General features: G+C 43.4%; 1 protein-coding gene across 2 annotated transcripts; it reads left to right on the plus strand.

Annotated features, from left to right (window-relative positions):
* Positions 1-941: 941 nt before the first annotated feature.
* GABRP (gamma-aminobutyric acid (GABA) A receptor, pi) lies at positions 942-16,514 on the plus strand. Of its 2 annotated transcripts, XM_004679207.1 has the most exons (9): positions 942-1,005; positions 1,463-1,581; positions 5,298-5,365; positions 6,101-6,318; positions 8,296-8,378; positions 12,383-12,520; positions 13,260-13,412; positions 13,871-14,058; positions 16,083-16,514. In XM_004679207.1, the coding sequence occupies exons 1-9, from the start codon at positions 953-955 to the stop codon at positions 16,383-16,385; spliced, it is 1,323 nt and encodes a 440-aa protein (XP_004679264.1). In that variant the 5' UTR covers positions 942-952; the 3' UTR covers positions 16,386-16,514. The 2 variants fall into 2 exon arrangements, with proteins under 2 accessions (XP_004679264.1, XP_012577642.1); XM_012722188.1 differs by lacking the exon at positions 13,871-14,058 and having other exon boundaries at positions 953-1,005; positions 13,260-13,419; positions 16,090-16,120.
* Positions 16,515-16,987: the final 473 nt, after the last annotated feature.

Genomic DNA, 16,987 nt, shown 5'->3' on the forward strand with positions numbered 1-16,987 from the left:
CTTGGGCCTGTGTAGGAACAGGGCCCGCGCCCCTAAGAGTTGTGAGGAACCCCCTCCCTGCTGTCACCATTGTGCTGGATTACAGCGTTGCGACTGCCCTCAGAGAACAACCTCCACGTGTGAGGAGCTGGGCCCCAGGCCGTGCTGCCCTGGTGTCCTCACATGGGTTTGAGGTTCACCTACAGCTGTGAGCGCCCAGGGAACAGGTCCCTGGGGCTAGGGGTTCAGGCAGCATCCTCAGCTGTGACGAGAGCTCTGGCAGCCAGGCAGCCAGTCCTAGAATCAAGGTCTCCTCTAACAGCCACTCGCCTGCTTCTGGACTCCAGAAAGTGGCCTGGTTCACAGAAAGCCCTCCACTTTCCCACCAGCTTCTGCTTCCATATTGCAAAACAGGGATCCACCTGCCCACCTCACAAAACCACTTGTGGATGGAAGAAGGCCTGTGAGGCGGTGTCAGGTGTGTCCTGAGCACAAGGCAGTTTCTCCAGAAGTTTTCACACCCTGTCTTTGTGGCCTGTCCACAGGTTGAGACCCTGGGTAAATGAAACAGTCAGGATACAATTGGGGGCCAGGGATGTCTTTTTTCTGGCAAAGTCAAGACAAGGACCGGGCAAAGACAGCTGTGGGGTTCCTCAAATACAGAACTGGTTGCATTTTTGGTGTGGGTAAGCCTCTCTTTAAACAAACCTTGGTCTTTATTTGAGTCAAACTGAAAATGTGCCCTCCAGATGTAGTCAGTCCCTGATGGCAGGCAAGGAGCAGGAGTTGTCATGGAGAGGTGTAGAGAAGCTGCTCCCTATGCAGGCTGAGGAGAAGGTGCAGGTGAATCCCCGGGAGACACAGAAGCAAGCTGAGAAGAGGTAAGTTCTGGGTTGTCTGCCTTTTACCTGCCCCATTTGTCTCTCCAGGTGACTCCTGCTTTGGCCTTTCTCCAGGTGAGCAGCTCCTCATTATGGAACACGTGCTTCACTTGACCTTCCTGTATCTGAGTCTCTGTACTCAAAGGTGAGGCTCTGCTACCACAGTGGCCTTGGTCTGAAGGGTGCCGTGAGTGTGTGAGGGGGAGGGGCAGCTCTGCAGACCTACTGGACCTACTGACAAAGTCAGCTGGAACAAGACTTAGTGTCCTCCCCTCCTTGGTGAAGATGAAGCCACATCTTGCCATTTATTCTCTCTTGAGAATGCATTTCCAAAATGATCAGAGATGGAAGAACCCCTTGTAATGTTTGGCAAGGTTCTTGCACGTTTCCCAAATGACCATGGCATTCTGATGTTTGTAAATGGAGGAGGAGACAGAGTGGGATAGGAACAGAGTGATGCAGCGGCTGAAAGATAGATGTCTCGCTGGGAAAGTTCCCACAGGGCACCTGGGATACACACACACACACACACACTCCAGTGTCTGTAGCCACATGTTTACACACCCACAAACATGTGCACCAAAACCTGTTTCCTGTTCCAGGATGTGCATCCTTGGGAATCAGCTCAGCATTGATGTGAGCAGAAGTGACAAGCTCTCCCTGCCTGGTTTTGAGAATCTCACAGCAGGATATAACAAATTTCTCAGACCAAATTTTGGTGGTAGGTCTTTTCTTTCTTTTTCTGTTGGTCCAGATCATCCAGTCAAAAGGACAGAGCAAGGGTTTCAATCTGTATTCTGATCCACAGCGGGGTAAGGAGTGGCACACAGCAGCCATGATTTTTCACACCACCTGGGAGAAAACACTTTGTCTTTCTACCTGCAGGATAAAGAAATGCAGTTGACCCTTGAACCAACTTGAATCAGCTCAAGTGGGTTTTTTTTCCCCTATTGAAGGGTTCCACATTCACAAATTCAACCGGTGGCAGATGACAGTTGGCATTAGCTGAATCCACGCATGCAGAGCCTGCAGTTACAGAGGATGGACTAAAGGACTTCAGTATCTGCAGATTTTTATACTGGGTGTGGGAGCAACTGAAACAAATCCCCTGCAGATACCAAGGAGTGACTATAGTTTCAACTACATACCTTTAATTCATGTGTGATCCCAGGGACAATAGTATTCTAACAACCTCCGACTTCTAAACCTTCCTCTGATCCCACTTATTATGTGAGGGACTCGCTAAGTTCCATCAGGGTTACTCCACCTGGTTATCCCACTTGCCTCCTCAAGTCCAGCCCCCATCCTGCCACCTGACCTACCTGTCCTTTCCCTTCTTCAGGATACCTGCCAGTATTCCAGCATCTTCAGCATAGAGTCCAGAGCCCTTTGCATGTCACACCAGGCCCGTATGCCAGTCCAGCCTCTGATCCATCCCAACACCTTCTTACACCTGCCCACAAGCTGCTCCCTGACCTCCCTGGCGTCCCCGGCCCCATGCCTCTGCAGAGCCTGTTTATCTGCCAAAAATTGCCTCTTCAAATTTGACTCTGTGGCAAGATGTCAATTTTCCTTCATTTCTCAGATCAAAGTCTTCCTCCCCTGAGAAGACTTCCCCAATTCCTCCAGTCCTATCCCCTTTCTTCACACTTTGTTTAGACGATAACTGCAAATCATAGCTATTGCCTGGTGAGACTGTCTTCAGAGGGCCTTAGCCTGTTTGTGAAATGTGAGACTGAATCAAGAAACAATCAAAAGACTCTAAGGTATCATTCCATCACAGAGAGTACTTGGCGTTGAACAAACCTGAGTTGGCTTCTGGCTCTCCTGCATGGCAAACACCTTAGCTTTCTGAGCTTCAGTTTCCTTCTCTGTAAAATGGGAACATACCGTCTGCTTAAAGAGAAACAGAATCCTCGGGCAAGTTGTCTGTTCTGAGAATAAGGAGCCCAGGTTTGACAAAAAGGGACGTGAGGCCTAGAACCACCTGGGATGAAGTGGGCCCCTCAGTCATGAAGAGGGGAAGCTCCTTGTTATATGCCTTTTGCCACTCCACCTCCTAAAGGAACCTACATTTACATGGCAGCCTGGAGGGGCCTTTGTTCTCTGTACTCTCTGTCTACCCACACTCTGTGATCCTGAGGTCCTTAGAAGACAAAACTTTTGTAGAAGTTTTCAGGGAATGAGCAACACAGAACAAAGGTTTGCAACATGCCCTAGTGAACGCTGTCCAGGAACTGGCTTTGACCTCTTTCCTAGGAAAAAGGTGCCCTCTGGTGGCACAGCTTGCTTCTGTAACTCAAGGGTAAAGAAGAGCAAGCACTGGTCCATAAAAAAGCCAAATGAGACAAGATCTGGGCTGGGCTAATGGGAAACAAATTAAATAAACAAGCTGAGGCTGGGCCTTTATGTGCTTTCCATTCTCCATTCATTCCCCATGTTCCTCAGGGTTGGCAACTACCATTGACTGACTGCTGTGTTCCAGTAGTTTCCATGGGGCCTGTCATCTTCCCAACCCCACTCTTGATGAGCTCAAGTAGTGCTGTTCTACAAGTGAGAAGCTGTAACACCGAGAGGGCTAGCACTTTGCACAAGGTCACACAGCTATGAAATGACCTGCATGGGACTGCAACACCACTTTCTGTCTCTAAGCCCCAGGCTGCCACTTAGCACCATTGTCCTTCAGCACCTTCAGGGTCTACCCTCAAAGACCCCTCCCTTTCCCACTGAATATTAACACTTAGCTACTTTTATTATTATTATAGTTTATTTTTACATCACTTTGTGCCTTTTTCCATCTCAGTTGTAATCCCCGTGGACTTCCCATCACCAATTCACCTGTGTGCCATCACCATAATCCCCCCCATTATGATCCCATTCCCCACTCTACCCCTGTAAAATGTCTCTGGTATGTAGTTGTTCATTAATATTTCCCCCCCCCCCGGTCCTTTATGCTCCTGCTATGAGCAAAACCATCTGGTATTTTTCTTTTTCTTTCTGGCTTATTTCACTAAGCACGATCCCTTCCAGCTCTATCCATGTTGCTGCAAAAGGCATGTGTTTATCTTTTTTGATTGCTGAATACTTCACTAGTTTTTAATTGTATTGGCTCTAAACTGTATTTCCAAACTCCTGCTGACAGGTCATGGCTTGGTTTGCTTTGGTTAATAAGTAGGTTGCTTTGTCTAATTCCTACTGAGTAGATAGTTTTAAGCTTCCTTTGAAACCTACCCCTCCTGTTCCTGGTTAGTACATTGTCACAGCCCCCCAAAGAGTGCCCATCATTCATCACAAGTGGGAGTCATTGTAGCTATATACTTCGTGAAGTTGCTCCTTTTTCAGAATCAGCCAGGATTAAGCAAGAGGCAAGGGAAGGGCAGGGAATTGTCTCTTCCTGAGTGCCTATGATTACATAACAGACAGTGTCAGGAGTTTTATACAGACAGCTCCTTTTGAGCACCTTCTGGGTGTTCACCAGACAGGCACCTCTTCCATATGTCCTCTTCCTGCCACTCTGTAAAGAAGTTGTCACAGGTCTAGTGTCATTTAACCCCTTCCAAGGCCCTGTGATGTCATTAGTATTCTCCCCCACTTGCTGATGAGACAAAAGCAGTGCTGAAAAATTTGGTAGGTTTTCCCAAAATTCACATCTTTCTGATTCCCAGGCCCTCCTCCCACATCGCCAGTCTAAAGTAAACGAGACTCCCAGAGCCTGGTCTGGCTTTAGAGAATGCTGACTCTGAGCTTCGGCCTCCAGAGCAGAGACTGATGATGCTTACAGGGAATTTGGCCTATCTGGCTAAATGGTAGAAGTTAAAGACCTAGCTTGGAACTCAAGATGATGGAAGTTTGGTGACTCCAGGACTGAGGCCTGCTCTCTGCATGCCAAAACAAGTAGGAAAGGTTCTGGAATTCTGGAGAGTGTAAGAATCCTGGCAAGTAAAGACAGAGGAGGAAAATATTAGGCGGTGAACAAAAGTTCAGCCATTAGCAATCTTGAATGCCATATGGTGGTACATTCTCTTATTGGAGGAGAGATAAAGATATCTGTGCACATATCCCCAACTGTCTACTGCATTTCTAAATAATTAGCTCCTTGAAGGCACCATGGGAAGAATCCTTTAGATAAAATGTAGCAAATAACACTGCACCCTTTAAACTATGTACTAATGAATATACTGTGGTCTCTGTTATGTATCAAGCTAATGAGGTATTTCTGCAATTTTTTTCATAAGAAAGGGAGGCATGCTACACCATGCTTTCTCCTGAGCAGAAGAAATAGAAATTAACCTTGTCCTTCTAGATTGTTAAAAATTTTCCAAGAGGAAAGTGTTACGTATGTAACATTCTAGTATTTTCTTTTGTGCAAATGTAGTGTTAAGAAACCTTCAGCTTGGGTTTTTATATAAGTCTTTCTATTTTTTTCTTCATTCTTAGGAGAACCAGTTCAGGTAGCACTGAATCTGGACATTGCAAGTATTTCTAGTATTTCAGAGAGTAACATGGTAAGTGGGGTCCCCAAGTCCTTCTCCTTGTACTGGTTGGGGATATGCCTTCTAGGTAACCCAAAACAAAACAGACTTACAAACCCCTCCACTTGCAATGGTAGAAGTTGGAGACCCAGCTTGGAACTCAAGATGGTGGAAGGTTCTTTTAATTTAGGCCTTCTGAGTATAAGGAGGAAAGTGTATTCAATGGGCAGGTGAGGGTGTGAGGATGAAGGAACAGAGTGGGTGCTTTTGGCGGGGGGGAACCCAGTGTGGTGGGAAACACAATGATGAAATATGACGATGACAGAATTTCATCCAACTACCCTCCCACTTCAGAGGACCCACCAAAGATGAGGTGACACTAGAAGCAGTTTGCCAAGAGGGCCTGCTGTGCACTCTGGGTAAATCCTGGACACCCTTAGCACTTAGCTCAGCAAAATCTTCAACAGTTTGGTGGGGATTTTGTGGTTGACGGGACTAAGAGCTTAAATGCCAAGTAGGTTAATCCTTGGATATGGTCTCTTGTGGAGTTCCCTCTTGGCAGGGAAAGCCATTCTCTGAAACAAATAAGGTGTGTTGTTCTCTTATTGCTATGGGCCACCACCCCGAGACAGACTATATTCACCCATGTTTAGCGTAGTGTAGATACTTGACCTAAGTGGAGGTGGGCAAGTAGTAAGATGTGATCCTTTTCTTGCACTTTTGGAGTTTGTGCCTTATCCAAGTCCACTTCCTGCTCTACCCTCTCAGGATTACACGGCCACCATATACCTCAGACAGCGCTGGACAGACCAGCGGCTGGTGTTTGAAGGCAACAAGAGCTTCACTCTGGATGCGCGCCTTGTGGAGTTCCTCTGGGTCCCAGACACGTACATCGTGGAGTCTAAGACGTCCTTCCTCCATGAAGTCACTGTCGGGAACAGGCTCATCCGCCTCTTCGCCAATGGCACAGTCCTCTATGCTCTCAGGTACCGGGCTTCATGCCCCGGGAGTGGAGGGCAATGTCTGGCAGGAAGGCCTATAAACACTGTGGCAGTTGTGTCCAGTACTCAACTGCTCTTCTCATGCCTCTGCCCCTTACTCTTCATTCCCATGGCAGAGGGACCTTTTCTCTCAGTTCAGTTTGGCTCAACAGGCATCTGCTGAATGCCTGCTCTATGCCAAGCCCCATGCTGAAGGCTGGGCTACAGGGTAGATGTGACATTGTCTGACAGACTGGTAAGCAAAGGGCCAGGGATGATAGTAGGTGAGCAGTGTGGGACATTAGTGAATGCTTCCACAGGACTCTGAACTGAGAAAAGGAAGTTAGTTAGGGAAGAAGTGAAGGGAACAACAGAAAGATCAAACAGAGTTGAATGCAAAGAACTTCCATGGGGCTCCATGGTACTGGGCAAGCTTCAGAATGCTTCTCTACTTGTGTGAGCTGGTTTTGTACAGATTAAATCAGAGTTTACAGTCCCTAAGCCTCTGCTTCCTATAGCATCGGGTTGCCCTTTGCCCTTTCTCCAAAGCCTGTGACCAAAAGTTCCTTTCACACAATCTGTTAGCAGCCACTGGGTGCTGGTGCAGGTGAGGGGTTCCCTCAGTACTGTATATGGCAGCCATAGGCAGAAGCCTCGCCAGGATATGAACTTGCAGCAAACCGTAGGCTTCCAGATGCCTTGGGGAGAAGGCTGGGAACCAAATATTCACAGAGCTGATCTGTTGTCCCAAATAAGAGGCTGATGAGAAAAAAAATCAAGACTGAGCTAACCAAAAAACTGAATTTCTGGATTGTTCACCTGATACTTCTCAACAGCCCTGAATTTTACACAGAACAGTGAAAATCCAACTTCTCTTTCAAGGAGCATCAACTCTTCCTTAATCCTTGACCCCAAACCAATCAATAGGAGTTTCCCCTTACCCATGTTCCCACAGTACCAGTGTGTACTCACAGAACGTGTGTGTGTGTGTGTGTGTGTGTGTGTGTGTGTGTGTGATGGCGCATCCAGTCTGTCCTATACAATGACTACAAATGGTGAATGATGGTTCATAACCTGGGTCTAGAGTCAGTCAGATTTGGGGCACATTTCCACACTGTTCCTGCTCTGTGATCTTAGGCAAGTTACTTGACTCTGGGAACCCTGTTTCCTCAGCAGCAAAAGAAGAATAATAATAATTTCTGATCTCATAAAACTGTTGTAGAAATTCAAAGAGGATAATGCACTTGGAGCACTTGGCCCAGGGACCTCTGTGCTGTAAATCCTCAGTGAATAGCACCTATTGTTATTTTTTGTCTCCCTTGGGAGAACGTGAGCACCAAGGTGGGCACCATGTCCTAATTATTTCCACTTTCCCCAACCACTTAGCACAGTGCTCCACAAATAAAGGTGCTTAGTAAAATGAAGATATTTCTGTAGAATGAAATCTCCAATGTGAGAGTTTAAATGATGTTCAGTTGAACATCTCCGGCTGTTGGTCACCAAGACCCACAGTGCCTGGGCCCTTGGCCCCTCCATTTCTCCTGCATGCCGCCCCACCGCAGGGAAGTGGGGATCTTGTGAACTGGAAAGCCAGTAGACCTGGGTTTCTAGCCCATGCTCCAGAAGGCCCCCAACTCTCTTATAAAGGTAGTGACAGTGATCTTGGGTTTGTCATGAAGATTATATTTAACAACTTCAAAGCATTTCAAACAAGCCAACTAGTGATCTCTTCCTATGATTTGGTTGCAAACTTGCCTCTAGATTGTCAACACTCCCACTTCTTCCACTCTGGACCCCAGCTTAGCTGTGTCTTAGAGGTTTTGCTTAGCACAAAAAACCCTGGAATGTACCGAAGCCAGATTCCAAATTACATACAAGTAACCTTACAAGTCAAGCTGAAAGTCTAGAAGTCACCCTTACAAAGGTATTTACAGTTTCTACAGGATCTTCGTGGCACTCTTGATCCCATTTTTCCTTTCCTAGAATCACAACAACTGTGGCATGTAACATGGACCTATCTAAATACCCCATGGACACACAGACATGCAAGTTGCAACTGGAAAGCTGTGAGTATACATCCTAGGTCCCCGGAATGACTTTACTGGTTGACTTCCATTTGTGTCTTCTTAACAACTCTGATATATAGTGAACTTTCTGATATATAGTGATTCAAATGGGTTCAACTGTCCTCACTGTATGCTTGGAGGGACTTAGAGAAAGCCCAAGGACAAAGCCTTGCAGCGTTACATCTTCAGGGAAAGACCACTGTGCCTTGAAATCAAATATTTTCACCTAAGAGTAGACAAGACAGCCAAAGGAATGTGGGTTAACAGGACCACCAATGAGACCCAGAATCTCCTAACATCTAGAAAACAGCAGAGGTTAGATTTGGCAAGATTACATTCTTCAAAAACTGCTTCAAACTTCAAAAGAAACGTTTGATGTGTGTGTGTGTGTGTGTGTGTGTGTGTGAGGTAATATATATTAATTAATTAATGCCAGTAGTTAGGCATCTGAATTATAAACTGGGGACTTGGTTATGATGATATAATGATTTACTCCAAGTTGATGGGTGTCAAATAAATTTGTAGCATCATTGAGTAGTCTCCAGTGCTCCTCAGTAAAACACTCTGAAATGCTCACCAAACTTGGGGTGGTACTTAGGGTGGGCTTCCTGGGAAAAACCACACCACAGATAGGAATCAGCAAGGTTCCAAGGCATGGCTTGTGCAAGGAATAAAAACTATAGTCAAGTGGGAGACCAGTGGGCACTTCTTACATGAGGACACAATGGCCAATATCCAGGAAGCACAACCATTACAAGGCAGCAGTCATTTTTCAGAGGTAGACATTTAATTAAAGACTCAGACAAGCAGATTAATTACCTTATTGATTAAATGCATGCAAAACCTTCTTGAAGCAATACAGCTGTTTGGGGGCAGAATAAAACTTGAGGTTATCAAAAAGAGAACTCATTTTCAACTCCACGTGGAAAAAGTAAACTGCCCTTCTTATGTGATTGCTCTCATCTCAAATCCCAGGAGCAAGATTCTCTTGGAAACTTCAGCACTCTGCTCACACAAACACGGTCCCTGGTGAGCCAAAGAAGCTTTCGCTGGATGTTTATTAGCAGTTATTTGAGTACAGAAACCTTACCAAGGGTTTTTGTCTGAATACCATCCCCAGGAAAGAACTGATACCATCCCCCCAATTGGCCAAATCCAGCCAGGGACCGAGCAGCGATAATGTAACTATTATGAGCATTTACTCATTGTAAAATCAACTAGTAGGGGATTTGACACCCATTTAAAAAAAAAGATTTATTTTTTATTTCTTAGGATTCTACAGCAATTTTAACTAGCTTCAGTAAATTTTGGTGTGTTTCCAAGAGAAAGTCCACAGACAGTTTTTACCTAGAAATGCTCTAAAAGTTATGACTACTTTCCCTGTCTATGGAGGGGGAGCTAACTGTTGTTAAACAGTAGATCCCATGAGCTAGCATTCAACAAAATGCTAATTCTGACACTGAAAAAACAAAGTAGCCCTGAAAAAACAAAGGTGATAAAGTTCCACTGAAAATCACAAGAGCTGAGATGCTGGACTTTTCCCATCACTAGCTGTGTGACTTTGGTTAAGTAACAACCTTTCTGGAACTCAGTTTCCTCCTCAGTGTAGTGAACAAATATAATATCTGAGTCTAAGGGTTGTTTTTTATTATTATTAAAGATTTATTTATTTGTGCATACAGAACTGGGGTACAGGCCAGAGGCTCAGGGGCGGTGAGAGGCTTCACCAGAGACAGAGTGGGGAACAGAACAGGCAGATCGATGAAGTACACTGCTGAGGGGAGCAGCGGGCGGGTCAGGAGAGGTCTGCCACGCCATGTGGTCACCTCCGGGGCAGGCGGGAATCGAACTCATGAGGAAGCGGCTTTAGCTTCTCAGTGCTGTGCTTTAACCCGCTGCGCCACCAGGGAGGGCTCTAAGGGCTGTTTTCAACTGTTTTAATGAGATAATATCACATACCATATAATCCACCCATCTTTTTGACAGTTAGCACTTTTAAAAAATTAATTAAGTCAATTATTTATATTTATTTCCTTACATTGTTGTGAATTTTGAACATTTTTGATTTCTCCTATATAAGTTAACAATTTTAAATGTACGCTTCAAAGATTTTTTTTAAAGATTTATTTATTTATGGATGCAGAGCTGGGGTCCAGGCTGGAGGTGCAGGGTGGTGAGAGGATTCACCAGAGACAGAATGGGGAGCAGAACAGAGAGGCAGGAGAGGTCTGTCGCGCCATGTGGGTCACCTCTAGGACTTGGGATCAAACTCACACTGAAGCGGCTGCTGCCAGCCTGCAGTGCTGTGCCTTAACCTGTTGACCACCAGGGAGGGCCACACTTCAAAGATTTTAAGTGAAGCTGCTGAATGGTGTAGCCACCTGACCTAACCTGGTTAGGGCATCACTCCCAAACAGCCTTTGTACCCATTTACACCTACTCCCTGCTGCCCTATCACCCCTAGACAACCTAACTCATCTACTTTCTATCTCTAAGAATTTGCCTTTACCAGGTGGTTCATACAAATGGAGCCAATGCAATAGGTGGCCTTCTTGCACTTAGGGTAATAACTTTGAATTCACACATGTGGGGGTGTAGACAAGTACATTTCTTTTTATAACTTTATTCTTTTTTTATTCCATACAAAAGAATACAGATACTACAAAATCCCTTTGGGTTGTCCATTATCCACATCTTGTGACTCTTGCTGTTATGATCATTTGTGTCCAAGTTTTTGTGTGAGCACAATTTGATTTCTCTTTGGCAGATACCTAGGAGTGAAATGCTGGGCCAAATGGCAAATTTATGTCAAAGTTTTCGGGAAACTACCAACTATTTTCCAAACTGGTTGTACCATTTTACATTCCCACTAACAACGTTCTTGTGTCTTATGGTCTCACTATTTGTATTATTATATTTATTATAGACTTTTTATGGGTGTGAAGTGCTATTTCACCATGGTTTTGATTTGCATTTCCCCAATGACTAATGATGCTGAGCATGTTTCCTGAGTTTACTAGCCCTTCCCTCATCTCCCCCAGGAACTATTTTAAGGAGTAAATGAGATGACGATGTTGTACAGCTTGGAAATGTAATTGCTTATTAAATGGTAGATATCATTATCATCACCCTCTCCATGGATTTTAAGAATTAAACTTCTCTGCAGTATAGTCTTGGCTTTGTTTCCTACTTGCCCTGTTTACCTAACATATGAAACTACTCTGAATCTGAGAATTTTCACATATAAAATGGCCAAAACATGACTGTTCTTCAAATCTAAGCATTTATTGAATAATAATGGTTTAAGGAAAATATAAACTTATACTATATATGTATGTATGTAGGTGTACATACATATCAACTAAAGACCCACCCCAATTTCAGAAAATGAAGAAAAAAAGAAGAAATACAGACATACCTACCTTGCTAGTTTGTGAGAATATTAGGGACATAACGTGTAGCAGACTAACATGACTGTTAAAAACGCTAGCTATTATTACTATTATCAACTACATAAGTAAAACTGTACTGAGATTTATCAAATGCCAATCTTTATAAACATCAATAAAGTGACTGGCTGCAGATTCTTCATTTTTGCTTTTATGCCAACATGGAAATATGATCATTCCCTGAGAGCACTGTCAGAACTTTTACTATCCTAAAAGATATGATCTAACATAGTCCTTTGTGCATCTGCAAGTATGTGTCAGTTACTATCACTTAAATAATAAGGGAGGCCCCTCCTAGAGGAACATTCTCTACCAGTCTACGCAATGCTTAGCTTGGAACTAGTTGTCCATTGAAGGCAAATAGCCCAAGTGTTCACTTCATGCTGAGCAGTCACTGCAATTACACTTGAAAACTCATGACTAGTTTTGCATGAAATCATCCTTGGACTTATGACCATCAAGCTAGAGCTCATGTTGTCTCCATATCATAGCATTATCCAGACTAGTTCCATCTGCTGCCTTCTTATGCTGACCAGGCCCTGATTTGCTTGCCAGGGGGCTATGATGGAAACGACGTAGAGTTCAGCTGGCTGAGAGGGAACGATTCTGTGCGTGGGCTGGAAAACCTGCGGCTGGCTCAGTACACCATCCAACAGTATTTCACCTTGGCCACCAGGTCACAGCAGGAAACAGGTAACCCGTGGGACAAACAGAACAAACGCAAAATGACGGAGTTGTATTCTGAGTCAGATATGGCCTCTCTTTTCACTTTAACTGTTTGGGACCCATGGACCCCTCCATAGTGAGGTGGGTTGGAGGGTTTGGTCTTAGCACTTTTATCTGCTCCATTCCAGTACTGAAATGGTCCCCAAGGGGCTTCCAATCTGGTCAGGCACATGTCAAGGGAACCAACAATTACAGTGCTCCAGAGATACTATAATAATGGCACAAGAAGAGAAACATGGGTGGGAGGTATTCATACCCTATAAATTCTACTCTATACAACATCAATTCCTTCCATTGGAACCATCACAGGTCATGATTAACCAGGTTTTGGTGAATAACAGATCATGAGATGTGGACATAGCTACTTAAAATGTTCCACAGGGAAAATACCCTGCTGTGAGTATGCATGATTTTTTAAAAAAAGATTTATTTATTAATGCATACAAGAGCTAGGGTACAAGCCAGAGGTTTGGGAAGGGAGTTGGGGGGGGGGGTTGAGAAGATTCACCAGAGACAGACTGGAGAGTGGAACAGGCAGATGGACTGAAATACACTGCTGAGGGGAGCAGCTGGGAGACAGGAGGGGCCTGACATGCCTCATGGGTCAGCTCCCTGGCTGTGGACAGCTTTATAGTGCTGTACTTTAACCCCTTTGCCACTAGGGAGGCCCCATGTATGATTTTCTGTCTCATGTTTATTCTTTCAGGAAATTACACCCGACTGGTCTTGCAATTTGAGCTTCGGAGGAATGTCTTATATTTCATTTTGGAAACCTATGTCCCTTCTACGTTCCTGGTGGTGTTATCCTGGGTTTCATTTTGGATCTCCCTTGACTCAGTTCCAGCAAGAACCTGCATTGGTAAGAAGCTCCAGCAGACTTCTAACACTGGGTAATCGGGTCCTTTTCCCCACCGCTCTATCTTTGCTCTCATTGATATTCACAGAGCAGCTCTAGAAGATGGTTTCTTGATAGACTCCTTAACAGAGACAATGAGAAAAAGAGAGTCTACGTTAGTAGTACATTTTTTAAACTTGATTTACAGTGACAGGTAAGGGAGAATTAGGATTACATCATCTATACCATGATTGTTTCCATTAAACACCTTGTTTCAATGAGAAGACAGAGAGCATAACATTTAGAAAACCACACCACCTGTGTCTGTATAATATGGATTATTATACTATTCCATCAGGACATAGGATTTTCAAAACGTGTTATATTCCATTTTTGAGTCATGTCCCCATTGCCAAATCCTGAGTGGGAATAATTTGCTGGCTGCTGATGTGGGTGGGAACATCACCTGCCTGTTTTCCCAGGAGTGACCACTGTCTTGTCAATGACCACACTGATGATCGGATCCCGCTCTTCTCTGCCCAATACCAACTGCTTCATAAAGGCCATCGATGTGTACCTGGGGATCTGCTTCAGCTTCGTGTTTGGGGCCCTACTGGAATATGCAGTTGCCCACTACAGCTCCTTACAGCAGATGGCAGCCAAAGATAGGGTAAGGATTTCAAGGGCCCTGTACATGATTCACCACATATGTCCAATGCTGGCCTTAGAGATGAACTGGACCTGGCTCCTATGTTCCAGTGATTCACCCTTTTCCAATGATTCTCATCCTTGTTTAGGTAGGGGCAACTGGAAGTCATGATGTCTTTTGAAAAAGACTGCTCCTTTTTGCCAAATATACTGAGATCTTAATACAATTAATTTTCCAGTAGAAAGTAACTATCATCTGTATGTAACATAAAATCAAAACCAGAACAAGCATCCATGAAAAACCCAATATCAAAAAAGCTTGATCAGCGACTTACAAGTTCCAGATCAATATGCATTCACTATTTAATATTTTTGTTACATTCTTGTTTTCTTAAATGATACAAGGAATAATTTACCAGAAAGGTATGGAAAAATTAAATGGTACAAATTTATTGCTTAGAATATTTTCCCATTAACTGGGAAGGACTGTCATTATTTGATTTAGCAGCTCTCAGAATAATACTAATGTTTTTTTCTATTGATGTTTACGGGTGTCAGACATAGTAACAAGCCCTTTGCAAATAGTATATCATTTTAAATGTTCATAACAACTCACTAAGGCTATCTCCATCTTTATGGTCGTGGGATCTAAGGTACAGGAAGGGTAAATGACTGACCCCAGGGGAGATAGGTAGTAATGGATAGACCTGAGATATAAACCCAAATCTACTTGACTCCAAAGTCTTCCCCTCTCTGCAATTCCCAGTTGGGGTATGCGCTTACATATCATTCTCTGCTAGTCTGTGGTACACTGGATTCTTTGGAAATCTAATGGGATAGACATTGGCATACTCATGATAACAAGCAGAAATTGATAGGGATCCAACACAGAAGAGGTGCCCACTATTATCAAAGTGCTAACTCCTTTTGGGGTCTCACAGTGAGGAAATAAGCAGTCAGAACAGCCCAAAGATCCAGTTGCTTTCCCCTTGTGGTAGGTGATGGTGAGCAATGCTCACCGCAGTCCAATGTCACAAACAAATGACCATAAGTGCCAGAAAAGAAGAATATGGATTGCATTTATTTTACTCCCCATAGGCTTCCTTAAAGGGGCAACAGTTAACAGTAATGACAAAATCTGGATTTGGTAGACTGGCAAAAAAGGTGACTGGAGAATAACTAGGATTCTGAAGATACCAGAAATATCTTTATATATGCATGTAATCATTCCCCTGCAGAGATCTTGTTGTGCCCTATGTATCTTATGTAGTTTACCCCCAAATATTGTTATTACAACTTTACTGTTAAGGATTCCGCCACTTTAGAGATGGGATAACTCATCTAAGACCCCATACCTAGTAAGTACCAGACTCTGCTCTCTCTGACTTCACTACACTCTCCACATGCTATTTTGCTCCAGCCATGTTGGAGAATGGTCCTGGAACTGTAAGAAACATCACTGTTTTTATTTGTGTGGTGAAGACACACAAAGACATAAAGGCACTGCTGATTTCTATTATATCTCATAATTACTTCCTTCTCCTGGAACAGAATGGAATTCATCACAGCATCACTAAATGCTTTATGTAATTTAGTCCTCATCAGTTTCATGAGGTGGCAATAATATTGTCCCATTTTGCAAAGATATGGAGTCCAGATTTGAGCATATGTGCTGCCAAAGGAAGCACAAAATAGAGTCTGGATTAAGGGGACTAATGTTTCACAATAGCAAACATATAGCAAAATGGGATATGAACCCAAGTCAGCTAATGTCAAAGCCTGAGTATTAGCAGTTAGCACATAGCTCTGCATGTCTGGAATAGGCTATAGTTATTCTCATTACTCAAGCTGGTGACCTAGGGATAGTCACCTATTAGCAGAGTAACAGGACTACCAAGTCCTGCTTACCAGCCCCAATGGATGGTTGGTTGAATTAATTTCTGAGGAACTCAGTATGAAACCTAATTACTTCATACTTAGACTTATCCACTTAATTTATTTTGCTGAATCAAGCCTTTCAAGTTAACTGTGCTGTCTATGAACTAGGGTACAGCGAAGGAAGTAGAAGAAGTCAATATTACTAACATCATCAACAGCTCCATCTCCAGCTTTAAGCGGAAGATCAGCCTCGCCAGCATTGAAATTTCTGGTGATAATGTCGACTATAGTGACTTGACAATGAAAACCAGTGACAAGTTCAAGTTTGTCTTCCGAGATAAGATGGGTAGGATTGTTGATTATTTCACAATTCAAAACCCCAGTAATATTGATCGATATTCCAAACTCCTATTTCCTTTGATGTTTATGCTAACCAATGTATTTTACTGGGCATACTACATGTATTTTTGAAATTACATTGTATTGTTTTCATTCCATTGGCCTTCAACATAGGGAGGTGATGATGTAAATGGTATTGTATGCTAAGTGTACATCCTAATCCAAGTGATTGAATAATATTTGAGCATTTCTACACACACACACACACACACACACACACACACGCACACATATGGAGCCCTAGCCATTTTTCAAGCTGTGAAGTCCTATGCAGTAGTAGCATTTTGCAGTCTTACAATAGAAAAATCAGCCCATTCCATTTTTATCTTTGTGAAGGACATCTCCATGGAGGCTAAGATTACAAACCTACTCACAGCTGACTACTTTCTTGATGGTTATTTAGTCTTCATTTGCCTCTGATAAAAAAATGAGATTATTGCATATGTTGAGTAATTCACAAGTGCCAAGGGTTATTTCTAAATTAACCATACATGCAATTAGCAATCTAAATGCATGTTATTTAGCACAATAAGTCTCTTCAGTGTTTATCAAATACATTGCTGCCTATTTAAGGAGTAACATTTGCTAAATGAAATGTGGGTCTGTGACAATTTACCAGAAGTCAAGGTATTAATTCAATACTAAAATAAAAATTTAACACAATATTTAATAAT

The sequence above is a fragment of the Condylura cristata genome, unplaced genomic scaffold (assembly GCF_000260355.1).
Source record: "Condylura cristata isolate star-nosed mole 26May11 unplaced genomic scaffold, ConCri1.0 scaffold00008, whole genome shotgun sequence".
NCBI lineage: Eukaryota > Metazoa > Chordata > Mammalia > Eulipotyphla > Talpidae > Condylura > Condylura cristata.